At 32.6% G+C, this 14,089-nt stretch overlaps 2 protein-coding genes across 2 annotated transcripts; both read right to left on the bottom strand.

The window, feature by feature from the left end:
• Window positions 1-1,799: 1,799 nt before the first annotated feature.
• On the bottom strand, window positions 1,800-4,808 carry LOC102585432 (vicilin GC72-A-like). The gene is given in 7 exon segments (XM_015314972.1): window positions 1,800-1,975; window positions 2,231-2,501; window positions 2,888-3,030; window positions 3,033-3,141; window positions 3,576-3,656; window positions 3,770-3,945; window positions 4,499-4,808. Coding segments are annotated over 7 exon segments (1,266 nt in total).
• A 1,135-nt stretch (window positions 4,809-5,943) lies between these two features.
• On the bottom strand, window positions 5,944-9,874 carry LOC102598565 (vicilin-like antimicrobial peptides 2-3). Its single transcript, XM_006360703.2, has 7 exons — window positions 9,581-9,874; window positions 8,489-8,872; window positions 8,243-8,418; window positions 7,308-7,388; window positions 6,957-7,223; window positions 6,534-6,864; window positions 5,944-6,395 (listed from the first exon to the last, which is right to left on the bottom strand). The coding sequence occupies exons 1-7, from the start codon at window positions 9,834-9,836 to the stop codon at window positions 6,187-6,189; spliced, it is 1,704 nt and encodes a 567-aa protein (XP_006360765.1). The 5' UTR covers window positions 9,837-9,874; the 3' UTR covers window positions 5,944-6,186.
• Window positions 9,875-14,089: the final 4,215 nt, after the last annotated feature.

Below are 14,089 nucleotides of genomic sequence, written 5' to 3'. Positions count from 1 at the left end.
AGAAAAAGCAACGGGTTTTTTTTTTTTTTTTTGTTTTTTTTTTTGAGATTATACCATTTTCTCCTAATTTATAGGTCGATTATAATATTGGTCCATCTGATATTTGATTAAGTATAATTTAACCTTCAATGGGTGTGTTTAATTAGTTCTTTTATGAAAAAATTAAGTATGCACTTTTAGAAATATGTATATTACCGTCATATATGGAGTAATATATATAGTACATGCTTAACATAACACATAAATAATTAAGCGTGAAATGATTAATAATTGTGGTAAATTTGTGAATATTCACAAGCAAATGAATTAAATTTATATATTTAATTAATTGAAGATTACATGTGTTTAGTGTCTGTTTGGATGAACTTATAAAAAGTAACTTATAAGTCAAAAATTAAAAGTCATAAGTAGAAAATACCCTACTTTTGGCTTATTTTAAAACTTCTTAACCTAAAAATGTGTTTAAAAGCACTTTTTAACCTTTCTACACACCTCCAAAATTTAAAAAGTGCTTACAAATTAAAAACACCTAAAAATAAACTAATTCAAATGGACTTAGTCAAATATTACAAGAATTAAAATTAAAATTTACCAATAATTAAGAGACCAATCTTATCTTATGAGTAGAAGAAGAGAAGCTCCAACCGGAGATAAGGTTGTATCTATTTTGCATGCTTTGCCTCCTCTCGACCCAAAAGTATTATGAATACCCTTTTTTTTCTTCTTATAGAAATTTTGTTCCAACCAACTTAGGTGTTTTTCATATTTGTCTTTTTCTTTAATGAATTTTTATATTATTTAAAAATAAATTACATTATCTATAAAGTTATTTCATAAAGGTCAATAGTGAAAAATATGGTTTAAAATTATGTCATTAAATGTTTTTCTTAATAGGTGTGCATTACCTCACAAATTAAGTTACTCCTTCCGTTCACTTTTACTTGTCATTTTTTCCTAAGAGAATTTTTCATTTTTATTTCTCATTCTTAACGTATCAAGAAAAGACAATTATATTATTTTCATGTTTTATCCTCAGCATTAAATACTTATTCTCCAAATCATTTTCCAAGACTTAATAATAAATATCATTTAATAAGGATAGTTAGGTAAAATATCTATATCAATAATTATTTTCTTAATAAGTGTGTCAAGTCAAACAGTGACAAGTAAAAATAAACGGATGGACTAATATGGAAAGGACGAAGTATTTAATAATCTTATTTTATTCTTCATCTCACATTTTTATAGTAGTTCACACTGCATCAAAAATGATCTTTAGCGGTAATAAATTAACGGCAATAGCTTAATTGCCACTAAACATATACTTTTAGTGGCAATTAACACTCTTAGTATATGTCTCAAAATCCTTTAGAGACATTGAATCCAATGGCAATTAACTAATACCGGTAAAGACATTAACACTCTTTGTTAATGTGTATATTTGTTGCTGCTAAAATGTGTTTTTGTTGTAGTGTCAACCCCGTACCCTACTTTTCTCGAAGGTTTATTCTTCAAATTGTTATGTTGTGACTTGTGACATTATGTAATGACGCAAAAAAATAGAATCTATCCAAATATTATATTCATTAAAACATTACAATATAATACAACACAACACAACACAGTACGATACCTTATAAAACAATACGTAACAACCATCCGAACAGAGTCAAGTTTATTTATGTTACAGAAGTTACATTACATTACAGCCACACCCACACAGAAGACGACATTATTTAGGTACGTAATTAAATATACCAGTGGTACTCTTCACATAGCATATGATGCAACTTAGAAAACTAAGTCCAAAATTGAAGACTCATATTGTTGTCCCCTTTTTTTCCTTCTTCCTTTGGTGCTGCCACAAAATATGACTCATCTTGATTCTGTAATATTTCTTCAACCTCCCTTGCTGGCATATTGAATGACAACTCTTTTGCTTCTCTGTTTACATTTCTCCATATGCTTTCTTGACCTTATAAAACAATTGACATTTTAATTTCTACGTACTGACAGTATAAATAAATATTCGTAACTTCTCCTTTAAAAGGTGAAATTAGTAATACATACGAAGAATAGTTTAGGACAAAGTTGATTGACTTTGTGTTACAAAAAATAGTTTAGTGACTTCGGTGAGCAAACGAGGAAACTAATAACAAGTTGATTGACTTTGTGTTACAAAACATAGTTTAGTGACTTCGGTGAGCAAACGAGGAAACTAATAGCATACCTGCAAGGAAGTTTAACATGTTGTTATGACCATTGATTCCAAAACCAACCATACTGAGATTAGAGTCGCCGTTGGCTATAATTGTTATAGGATGTCCTGCCGGAATTACAAAAAAATCACCAACTGATAGACAACCTCGGACCGCCTTTTGGTAGTTATGGCCTCGTCTCTCCTGGCTTTGGCTACTAACCATTTCGAACCGCCCATTCCCTTGTGCAACCATTACCAACCATGTAGTCCTTGTATTGTAGACTGGTAATATCATTCCACCCTGAAAAATTAATGTACAGTACTATTATCCCCGTCATTACAAAGAAGTTAGGTTCAGCTATATAAATCCTTACGTACCATGCACATAGCTCCATTTAAGTTTCTATTTTAAATGTCAAAACCATAACAATCAAGATATATCAAGATTTTGGTTTTTTTAGCGTTCAATTTGCTTCAGTTTATGTGACATCATTTTGTTATTAGTTCGTTTTGAAATGTATTAACACATTCCTATATTTGAAAGTTAAACCTATGAGTTTTACCTGAATGAGAAGCTTTTAGAGCTACAATAATCGTAGCCACACAAATGTTATATGACTTGTTTAAGACCAAATTGTGTCACGTAAATTGAAACAGAGGTGATCGGGGGCAAATTAAGTGGCTTACTTGGTTGATGTTCATGATACCAACAGCAACATTCAAATCCATCAAGTGTTGGAATCTCTCTGGGGCTGCTTCAAAGTATTGTCCAAATCTGTTACCAATTAATGGGCGTTGGTTCGATACATTGAAAGGACCGTTTCACCTCTAGTGGAGTGCGAAGCGTGTTGGCTAATAGCTCGAATTTTCTCTTCACTGGCTTTGATTATTATCCCCTGTTTTTGTTGTCCAAATAGCCTCTCTAACCTGTTCCTTGGAGTCTAATGAAAATAATAAAGAAAAAAATGAGAATTTTAACTAACATAAAAAAGAGAAAAACTTATTGATAGCACTCATAAACTTGACGTAAATTATTAGTTTCGTTTCTGAATTATTGATAGCCTTAAAAAAATCATTCTACTTTACTAACTGAACTTAAATACACACATGATCTTGCCACATGAGTGAAATACACATCTAAATTCTCTTCAAGTTTATGGGTGTTTTCAACACTTGTCTCAGTTTTTATTAGGAGTCTCACGCTCCTACAAGAGTTTGAGAACACTTGCTATGCCATGTAGCAGATCGAGATTATATTTAAGTTCAGTTAGTCAAGTAGAGATGTGTATTTAAAACTATCAATAGTTTTGGAACGAAACTAATAATTCACGTCAAGTTCAGAAAGTGTTTTCAATACTTCCCTAACGAAGCTCACATTGAAAGCAGTCTCCAGGATATCACTGCTGAATGCTTTGTAGAAGGTTTCTGGATTTTCACTTCCAGCACTAAAGAATTCCTGAATAAACAGTAAAATGAACTCTTTAACTTTAAAATAATAATGAGTTAAATACTAAAAACATTAAAAGTAGAATTCATAAAATTTAAATTTTGAATACGCTTAGTGATTACTTGAAACTGGCCAGGAACATTAACAGCCTTGGCTAGCACGTAAACCGAGAACTTTTCTTTGTTATCTGTGTTGGTGAAGTAGATTGTTGAACCTGCAGAAACACTGATTACATCTCCATGCTCCAACTTGAAGGAGTTCTTCTCATCTTCTTCTGCTATACTTATACTTCCTCTCCCTATAAGAAACAGGAAAAAATGACTTTTTTCTGTTTCGATTTATATGACATGATTTCTCTTGTAGCCCGTCTACAAAAGAGACTTCTAAATTTGAAAGTAATTAACTTTATATTTTTCTTTGAAGTTTTTTATAATCACATAAATATGATATTTAACTTGGCTTAGCTAACATCTATGCCCTTCAACTTTGAATATGTTATAAGTAAACACTTAAACTTGTATAAAATTAAATAAATAGACATATTTATCTTATGTGCTGTCATACATCGCAATTTTGTGTCTTAAGTGGCGCCCTATTTGTTTTATGTCATATGTATCTTGTTCAATTTTATACAAATTTAAATGTTTACTTGTGCACATGCAAAATTGGAGAAGAGTTGAAACCAAGTTAAACAACATGTTTATGTATTAAATTTAAAAAAAAATTATTCCATACAAAGTCTGTAACAAGCTTTAAATTTTTTTTATTTTTAAACAAAAAATTGTAATGTTAAATTTCGTATTGATCATTCAAATTATATCACATAATAGAAACAGAGAGAATGGACGGACCACTAACAATAAGAAGTAAGAGTTGAGCATCAAAGTGATGAGGAAGCATGAAAGTCAGAGGTTCAAAATCAAGTACTCCAACTCTGTAATTTTCGATTCCTCGAAGAAGTTGAGTGAATTTATCGAGGACTCGAAATTCACCATGTTTTGATTCGAATCGAGATTTGAACATATGTGATTCAAATAAGTAAGGATTATTGTTCTCTTTTTCATGATCACATTCACATTGACAAGCAATAAACATAGAGATGAGGATCAATAAAAAGAAGAAGACAAATAAAAGCTTTGGTAATTTAGTGAAAATTGCCATAGTTAAAATATAACTAATTGAACTTGTGATGGAAACTTTATTTCTCTATTTTTGATGGGGATTGAAGAGAATTATTTTGATTTTGCGTTGGAAATTTAAATGAGGGAATTTGAAGATGGTCAGTTTGAAAGTTTGCATGCAAGTTGACAAGTGTTGAATTGATAACACTAATGAAAGTGCAAGTGTGATAACAATAGCTGCCTGCACATGAATGTCACATGGAGTATGGTATAAAGGACAAATTTGTCTGATCGGTTCGATTCAACTTTGAAGTGTACTATCGATTTGTATACATAGTTAGAAAATCATTAAGATATTAATTTATCTGTTATTCGAAAACTTTGTAAAGGACAAGGCTAAACATGTTAACAACTTTACACAAAATGGCTGTGGAAATATGAGGAGAGTATATAAGCTAAGTACCGATGCTTTTGCCGATTGCTATCCTCTTCGTTTTATTCTTTGTATCACATGATGACTCAAGATGGAATTTGGCTTTTGGAGTTTTATGTAAAATTTTAATATAAATTGATAGTTCTAATTGCTCTCAATTAAGAGAACTTCATAGAACTTCATTAGATGCAAACTAAAAAGTTTAAAATCCACAAAAAAAAAAAAAAAAAATCAAATATAAGTATCAATCTAATTGTAAGAGACCCTGAAAAAAAAGTGGCATATGTAAAGAGTACTAGCAGACATAAATATAAAATGAAAGGAGTATCGATTTTCACTATCTGAAATTGTAAACTAAATGTGAAAGAAACATGGTTTGGACGACAAGAGAGGACTTTAAGATGGTAGATTCTCAAAGAGTAAAATAAATATTTGTTCAGATAGTAAACATTATTCACCTCCACTTTTAAAATCAAATCGTGAATTCAAATCACTACAAAAAAGAAAAGAAAAAGGAATTCATCATTCACATTCACCAAAAAAGCAAAAGAAGTTGAAACAATCAGAAAATTGCTCAGTAACAATCATTCACCTTTACTTTTAAAATCATGAATTCGAATCGCCAAAACAAAGAAAAAAGGAATTCATCACTCACATTTAAACTTTAAGATGATTGATTTAAGTCGATGAGAGAGCAAATTTTAAAATTATAAATTCGAATTATCACTACTCAACCAAAAAGGAGGAATACAAGGAGTTTTATTTATGATGCAAAAGTTACATTGCACACGACAACATACATACTACAAGAGAGTCCAAAAACCCTCAACAACTCCTAGACCACTTTACTTTAAGGAGTTACATTAGTAGGAGTACATACTTCTCTTTAAACTAGGAGCCTCTTCTTATTTACTCACAAAGCTCTCTTCACTTAGCACAAATGCATATCTGCATTGTGCATTTCTTCCATTAACATACATTTTATTTAGAAAACAAAGTCCAAAATTGAAGACAAATATTGATCTTGTCCCCTCCTTCCTTCTTCACCCCTCTCCCTCTGCTGGCGATGCTCCGGTCCTGCCACAAAGTAGGACTGGTCTTGCTTCTGCAATATCTCTTCTACCTCCCTTCCGGGCATGCTGAAGGATAGTTCTTTCGCTTCCCTATCTACGTTTCTCCATATGCTTTGTTTACCTAAAGAGGAAGTTCACATTATCAGGTCATTTAAAAAATTTACTAACAAATTAGGAATTGTCTTGCAACACAAGGAACTAGTAGGATATATGTGAGTCAGAGATATATCAGACAAAATTGAAAAACTAGAGAGTATACCTGCAAGGAAGTTCTTTTTGCTGTTCTGAGCATCGACTCCGAAACCAACTATCCTCACATTTGAGTTTCCGGTTGCAACAAAGGTGATCGGATGGCCTGCTGGGATTACCAAAACATCACCAACGTTTAGATTACCGCGGATTTTCTGATAATGAACTTCTCCTTCTTCTTGTTCTTGTTCTTGCTCATGCTCTCTTCCTTGTCCACGAGACCATGGGCTTTGGCCTTGTCTACCAAGATGAGGACATGCCATTTCAAACCGAGCGTTTCCTTCTACAACCATAACCAACTTTGTAGATTTTGTGTTGTAGTATGGTAGTACCATTCCACCCTACAATAACAATTTCGAATTTTTCAAACTTATATACACTAACAGTATAAAATTTGCAAAAAGGCTTGAGATATCAAAGAGGCGAGGCTTACTTGGTTAATGTTCATGAAACCAACAGCAGCATCCAAGTCCCTCAACTGCTCGAATCTTTCGGGACATGCTTCAAAGAACTGTCCAAATTTGCTTTCGAATAATGGGCGTTCCTTCAGCAAATTGAAAGGTCCTTGTGTTCTACCTTTAGTTTGCTGAGTGGAGCGTGAGGCGTGTTCGCTTATAGCTCTAATTTGCTCTTCACTGGCTTTGATTATTATCCCCTCCTTGTGTTGTCCAAATAGCCTCTCTAACTTGTCCCTTGGGTTCTAATCAAAACAATTAAGAACACTAAATATATATGTATATAAAAAAGACCCAATGTAATAATAATTAGTTAAAAGGAAGCTCACATTGAAAGCACTCTCCAGGATATCGCTGCTGAATGCTTTGTAGAAGGTCTCCGGATTTTGACCTCCGGCACTAAAGTATTGCTGAATTCAAAGATAAAAGACATTTTAGTATCCGATAACTTCTTATACTACCGAGGAAAAACACTATTACCACCACCACCACCAACATATGAAGAATAAAGTGTACGCAGACTTTATTCTTTGATGTACTACTGTCTCAATTGAATAAAGTGTACGCACTACTGTCTCAATTGAATAAAGTGTACGCACTACTGTCTCAATTGAATAAAGTGTACGCACTACTGTCTCAATTGAATAAAGTGTACGCACTACTGTCTCAATTGAATAAAGTGTACGCACTACTGTCTCAATTGAATAAAGTGTACGCACTACTGTCTCAATTGAATAAAGTGTACGCACTACTGTCTCAATTGAATAAAGTGTACGCACTACTGTCTCAATTGAATAAAGTGTACGCACTACTGTCTCAATTGAATAAAGTGTACGCACTACTGTCTCAATTGAATAAAGTGTACGCACTACTGTCTCAATTGAATAAAGTGTACGCACTACTGTCTCAATTGAATAAAGTGTACGCACTACTGTCTCAATTGAATAAAGTGTACGCACTACTGTCTCAATTGAATAAAGTGTACGCACTACTGTCTCAATTGAATAAAGTGTACGCACTACTGTCTCAATTGAATAAAGTGTACGCACTACTGTCTCAATTGAATAAAGTGTACGCACTACTGTCTCAATTGAATAAAGTGTACGCAGACTTTACCCTTCGATGTACTACTGTCTCAATTGAATAAAGTGTACGCAGACTTTACCTTCGATGTACTACTGTCCCAAATTGAGACGAGCGTAAAATAGAAACAAATCAACTACTACTAGTTGTAATATTATGATTCAAAGAGATTATTCGTTACCTGCAAATTTCCAGGGGCATTGACGGACTTGGCGAGCACGTAAACAAATAACTTTTCGTTGTTATCTTTGTTGAGCATGTAGACATTTGAACCAGCAAACACCCTGATTACATCCCCCTTCTGCAAGTTGAAGGAGTTTTTGTTATCTTGTTCCGCTATACTAATTATTCCTTGTCCTGTAAAAAGTTGAAATTTAGATAAACATTTCACTTAAGAACATTATGAAAATGAACATGACTAAATTACCTTTAACAACAACAAATATGGCTTCACCATCACAGTGATGAGGCAACACGAAAGACTGAGGCTCCAATTCAAGGACGGAGACACGGTATTTTTCGATTCCTTTTAGAAGTTGAGATCTTTGATTGAATTTCTCGAGGATACGGAAATCACCATGACTAGCTCTGTATCGAGACCTGAACCTTTGAGACTCGAATAAGTAGGGATTATTCGATTTTTCTTGTTGTTCCCACTCTGGGTTAGTTTCAACTTGTTGTCCTTTCTCTCTTTGGTACTCTTGTTGACAACGTTGTTGACACTCTTGAAGTTGTTGGCCCTGTTCTTCACTCTGGCACCTACGTTGGCACTCTTGGAATTTTCTGTATCTCTTCTCAGGTCCACGATTGCCTGTTACGTAATTAAAAATAAAGACTATTTAATTTTTTAATATTAAATTTATGTTATATCAAATCGTCCTTTTATAAACTTAAAAGATGCAACGTAGTAAGCCGAAATTAAAGTGTTGGCCAAAACAAAAGGATCCTTCATTTTGAAAAAGACAAAAATTTCAAGACTAAAGAGGAAATTTTTTTGAGAAATTGAGGAATCCGTTTCTTTTTAGTTGCTATAATTTTCTTTTTAAAAGTCGATATAAATTTTGAGTAACATTTTAAAATGTATATTTCTATTACATTGATATGAAAAAGTAGCAATTTATAATATTTTTCATATAATTTTTTAATCTCTAAAATTTTATTTTAAAATATCCAATAAATGTAATTTAATCTAGCAAGATGAAAACTAAACCCGAAGACACAAACATAACTAAAAAAGAACAAAGAACAAATGAGTTTATAAAAAGATTAGACAATGTATATAGAGACAAAAAAACATTTTTTTTTAAAACCTAAAAAGGCCAAATTCCATATTTTATTAATCTTAAGAAAGAGAAAAATAACATGGGCAAAAGCCCAAAAAGAAACTAAAAAACATCATTCGTCGAAGAAAACGTTTTTTTAAAAAAAGAATATAGATAGATAAATTAAAATAATCTTTTATAAAAAAATAAATAAGACAGATGAATTAAAACAAAAAAAGCAGTATAACAAACATTACCTAGATCATCTTCACCAGTCTCCCTTTCATGTTGTTGTTGTTGCTCTTTCTTATACTGCTGTTCACAACGTTGTTTACACAACTGTCTCTGTTGTCCTGGTTGTTGTCTCTCACAACGTTGTTGACACTCTCTGAGTTTCTCCTGCTGCGGGTCTTGATCACCCCTAGGGTTTTGATCATAGCATTGAGATACAAGGACCAAAGAGAGGATCAAGAAGAAGACAAATAAAAGCTTTGGTTTTGTGAAAATTGCCATAGTGAGTGAAAAAGTTGAAGTAGTAATGATGAGAAGTGAGGGATGAGGAAATGTTGATTTAGTGAGGGAGAATTTATAGTGGAAGAAATAGTGCATGCATGCATGCAAATTGACAAGTGTTGGAAGTGAAGAGTAAACGTGGAGAGGTAAATGGAGTGAAGTGGAAGTGTGAGAAGATAAGGCTTAGCTATATTATAGCTGGCTTGATGACATGGAGTTACAAATTTTAGTGTATGAATTCTAAATGATACTTATAAATTTTATTGGAGTTAAATAATCTTTTGTTTGATTATAGCTTCTTTAAAAAAATAAGTTATTGTAGAAATAATATATGCGAATTAGGGTAGTATTTAGATCGGAGGGAGTGGAGGACATGTATTAGAATAGAAGGTTAGTAGGTAATGTAGTGTTATTTTGATTAAGGTGATTGGTGTTTGTTGTTGTACTAATTGTATTTAAGGGGTGTCAATGATTTAGTTTAAAAAATAGACCAGGGTTAGGACAGACCCGCTATTATAAAGTAATTTTCCGACGAAGGGGTATCTCTTAACCCCAGTGCACTGTGGCAGAGCCAGAAAATTTCACGAAAGGTGTTCAGCTATTGAGCTATAATAACTTGTTGTGTTAAAAGTGTCCAAAATATGTTATGTGATCACTTCGTGTATCATTTTACTTATATATATGCTATTTTCTTTCTTATGGTAGATTTTCGACTGCTTTCGTATGACTCGCTATATTTTTTTATTTGTACGCAAAGATCATCTTTCGAAAATAACCTCCCTGCCTCTGACTGTATACGTGTCACGTGAATAAGGGTGTTCGGAGAATTAATAATGGACAAAGAATTGATCATGTTATAATAAGATTATTAGCTGGCGCTGTGCTGTAGAAATATGCGGCGAGTTGATAAGTATTGATTCAATTTTGATGATTGCAGGGTGAATGTGGAGAATTGAAATAGCTGCCTAATTCTAATTTCTCTTCTTCCAAATTATCCAACTTTTAATTTCACTAAAGACAGATCTAAACAGAGATGTACCATATACCATCAGGACAAAAATAATTCATTATGAAATTCAACATTAATCTATCATTAATAATTTGTAGCTAATACTCATCATATATATTAAAAATAGAATAATTGATAATTTATATTAAATATGATTAATATTAACAACGAAAGTTATTCATCACTAATTTTTGTTTTTTAAATGAGTAATAGACAAATTTGAATTATATATTGTGAGCTTATTATCTTTTTAATCTATTTTTAAAAAGTACTTAAGCATGTAGCCTAAGCCTAATAGTCAATAAAGTAATTAAAAATTCACACACACATATATACTTAAATTTACATAAATTGTGCTTGCCCCGCAATTAAAATGGCATACGAGTCAGAATGTTACTGCTCGAGTACGGATCCAAACTAACTACACAAATCAAATATCACTCATACGCATCGTGCTATATAGACTCACTCAAATGGAGTTAAGTAACCTTAAATGTGAATGAATGTATTAAGAATAACAGTACACGTACGGTTTCTATTAATTAAATTATAATAACACCATAAACTAATTAATGTTTAATGGAATATTTTTATTTTTGTTAAGTAGTATGGTTGTTGAGCTAGTGACAGGTGAAGTACATATCAATTAATAATGAGGCAAAAAATATTAAATTTATTTTTGAATACAAAATATTTACATAAAAGATGTGTTGAGCTAAAATACAAAAAGTGTACACGTGATGAAGAAAACACATGGCAAGGAAGACGCATGCACAAACGTCGAAGGTTTGCCTCTTCATTTGTATCGTTTAGTAAAATTTACTAAATATAGTATATATGCAAAATGACACTATTTGCCGCATCCCAAGAAAAAAGACATTCTAGCTGATGCAAATGTAATAATTGAAGCATGCATTATATACAGACAAACTTTATTGGTGTACCACTATAACAAATATGATATTTAATTATGAAATTACTCTATCCGTTTTAAAAAGAATGACCTAGTTTAACTTGGAATGGAGTTTAAAAAAGAAAGAAAACTTTTTAATTTTATGTTCTAAATTAAAGTTATGTCAAATGTACCATAATGCCTTTTAATTTTGTAGCCTTAATCATATTACGTGAAAAGTTAAAATTAAAATGTTGTCAAAATAAGAAAACGGATCTTTTTTCTTTAAATAGACTAAAAAAAAAATTGGATCATTATTTTAAACAGGGGAGTACTAGTTAGAACATAAAAGTCATCATTAATTATTCAATTTTTATGACGAAAATCATATTTTGTAGCTAAATATACGAGGAGTCGTCACTAGCTAGTTATTCATTTTTTATGACTAAAATCATATTTTGTAGCTAAATATATGATGCATAAATTCTAAGTGACTAACTATAAAATTTCATAGCAAAATTTTATCGGTTTTCACTAAAAAGAGATAAGTTAACATCTTTATTGAATATTATTAGCTACAAATATAAAATTACCTAGTTTATAACAACTAATCAAAACTTGGACACGTAAAATTTTCGTGACATAAACTATGTTGATTAGGGGGTTGTTTTTAATGAACTTATAAAGTGCTTTGTTAAACAACATGATTACGCGCATATAAATGAAAAATAAATAAATTCAATCACCCAAATACATCACTAGAGACTTCACTATGTTGTAACAATCATTTTTTGAATAGTGTAACAATTCTTTAATCAGCTATTTAGCTTTGTTAAACCAAGAGGCAAGTTGATGTAACCACAGATGAGTTAGTAGTAACTCAAGTTGTTAAGAAGTGGTTAGAAGTTAGTTAGCTAGTTAGTTAGAGTGACAGCTAAGAGGTTTACTAATTGAAGCTTAATTCAGATTGTATAAATACTATTGATGTGTAACTAATTCATTAAGTTGGAATTTATGTGAATTGAGATTCTCTTTCAGCTTCTCTTTTTTCTCTGCTTTGCCTCTAGAACATTCACAGCCATAAATGCTAACATGGTATCAGAGCAGGGCCCGTCTCACCCGATGTTGAGACCCCCAAAAAATCAAAATTGCCCACGCACCAGATGCTAAGCACTGGGCGTGAGGTGGGGTGTTAAAGAATGACAAAAGTTCCACATCGGTGGTTAATGAGATAGCTAGACTCCTTATAAGGCTCGGGCAATCCTCCTCCCTTTGAGCTAGCTTTTGGGGTGTGAGTTAGGCTCAAGACCTAATTTAACATGGTGTTAAAGAGTGACAAAAGTCCCACATCGGTGGTTAATGAAATGGGTAGACTCCTTATAAGGCTCGGGCAATCCTCCTCCCTTTGAGCTAGCTTTTGGGGTGTGAGTTAGGCTCAAGACCTAATTTAACATGGTATCAGAGCCACGATCAGCAAAAAGGATCGTCTAAAGCTCAGTTCATCAGTTTCAGCGTAGCAGGAAGATACATATCATGGTGAAGGGGATTGGTAGAGAGAGTCAGAGGTTGTATGTGTTAAATGACAACACTGTCACTCATTCTCAACAGTGTTCTTCTTATAGCTGTGCAAGTTCTATTAACCAAAGGTCTGATTCTAGCAGTCTATGGCATAAAAGATTAGGCCATGCTCCCTGGAAGTGATCAAGAAGCATGAGAGTCTACAACATTTAGTCCTTGCTGATCATGTATGCACTGTCTGTCCTTTAGCTAAACACACAAAATTACCTTTTCAAATTAGTAGGTCTAGTTCTAAGTCTTCATTCGATATGTTGCATTGTGATATATAGGGTCCTTATAGAGTTCCCTCTCAAAACAACAAAAGATACTTTCTCACTATTGTTGATGATTACTCTAGATACACATGGTTGTTTCTGATGCAATTCAAGTCTGAAGCTATTGTTGTTCTACGAGATTTTCTTACAAGAGTAATGAATCTATTTTCTACTACTGTTAAGGTGCTACGAACTGATAATGGTTGTGAATTTTTTAGCATTGAATTTCAACTTCTTATGACTACTCTTGGCATTTTGCATCAGAGTTCCTGTGTCTACACCCCACAACAAAATGGGGTGGTAGAAAGAAAACACAGAACTATACTAAATGTAGCCAGGTCTCTTAGGTTTCAAGCTGGAGTACCCTTGAAGTTCTGGGGGGAATGTGTCACTACTATTGTGTACATCATTAATAGAGTGCCCTCGAAATTGTTACATTTCAAGTCCTCTTTTGAACTTCTCTACAAACATCCTCCTTCCATATCCCATTTAAGGGTGTTTGGGCTGGTTGTAGCCTTTA

Source organism: Solanum tuberosum, unplaced genomic scaffold (genome assembly GCF_000226075.1).
Source record: "Solanum tuberosum cultivar DM 1-3 516 R44 unplaced genomic scaffold, SolTub_3.0 scf00334, whole genome shotgun sequence".
NCBI classification, from domain to species: Eukaryota; Viridiplantae; Streptophyta; class Magnoliopsida; order Solanales; family Solanaceae; genus Solanum; species Solanum tuberosum.
The sequence above is the reverse complement of the archived record's forward strand: the minus strand, read 5'-3'. Positions and strand labels throughout refer to the sequence as shown.

Excerpts from the sequence above, each read along its gene's own strand:
- LOC102598565 (XM_006360703.2), bottom strand. The coding sequence starts at position 9,836 with ATGGCAATTTTCACAAAACCAAAGCTTTTATTTGTCTTCTTCTTGATC. Across the intron at positions 6,865-6,956 it reads GTTTCATGAACATTAACCAA|GGTGGAATGGTACTACCATA; the intron begins GTAAGCCTCGCC and ends TTGTTATTGTAG. Across the intron at positions 6,396-6,533 it reads CAAAAAGAACTTCCTTGCAG|GTAAACAAAGCATATGGAGA; the intron begins GTATACTCTCTA and ends CTTCCTCTTTAG.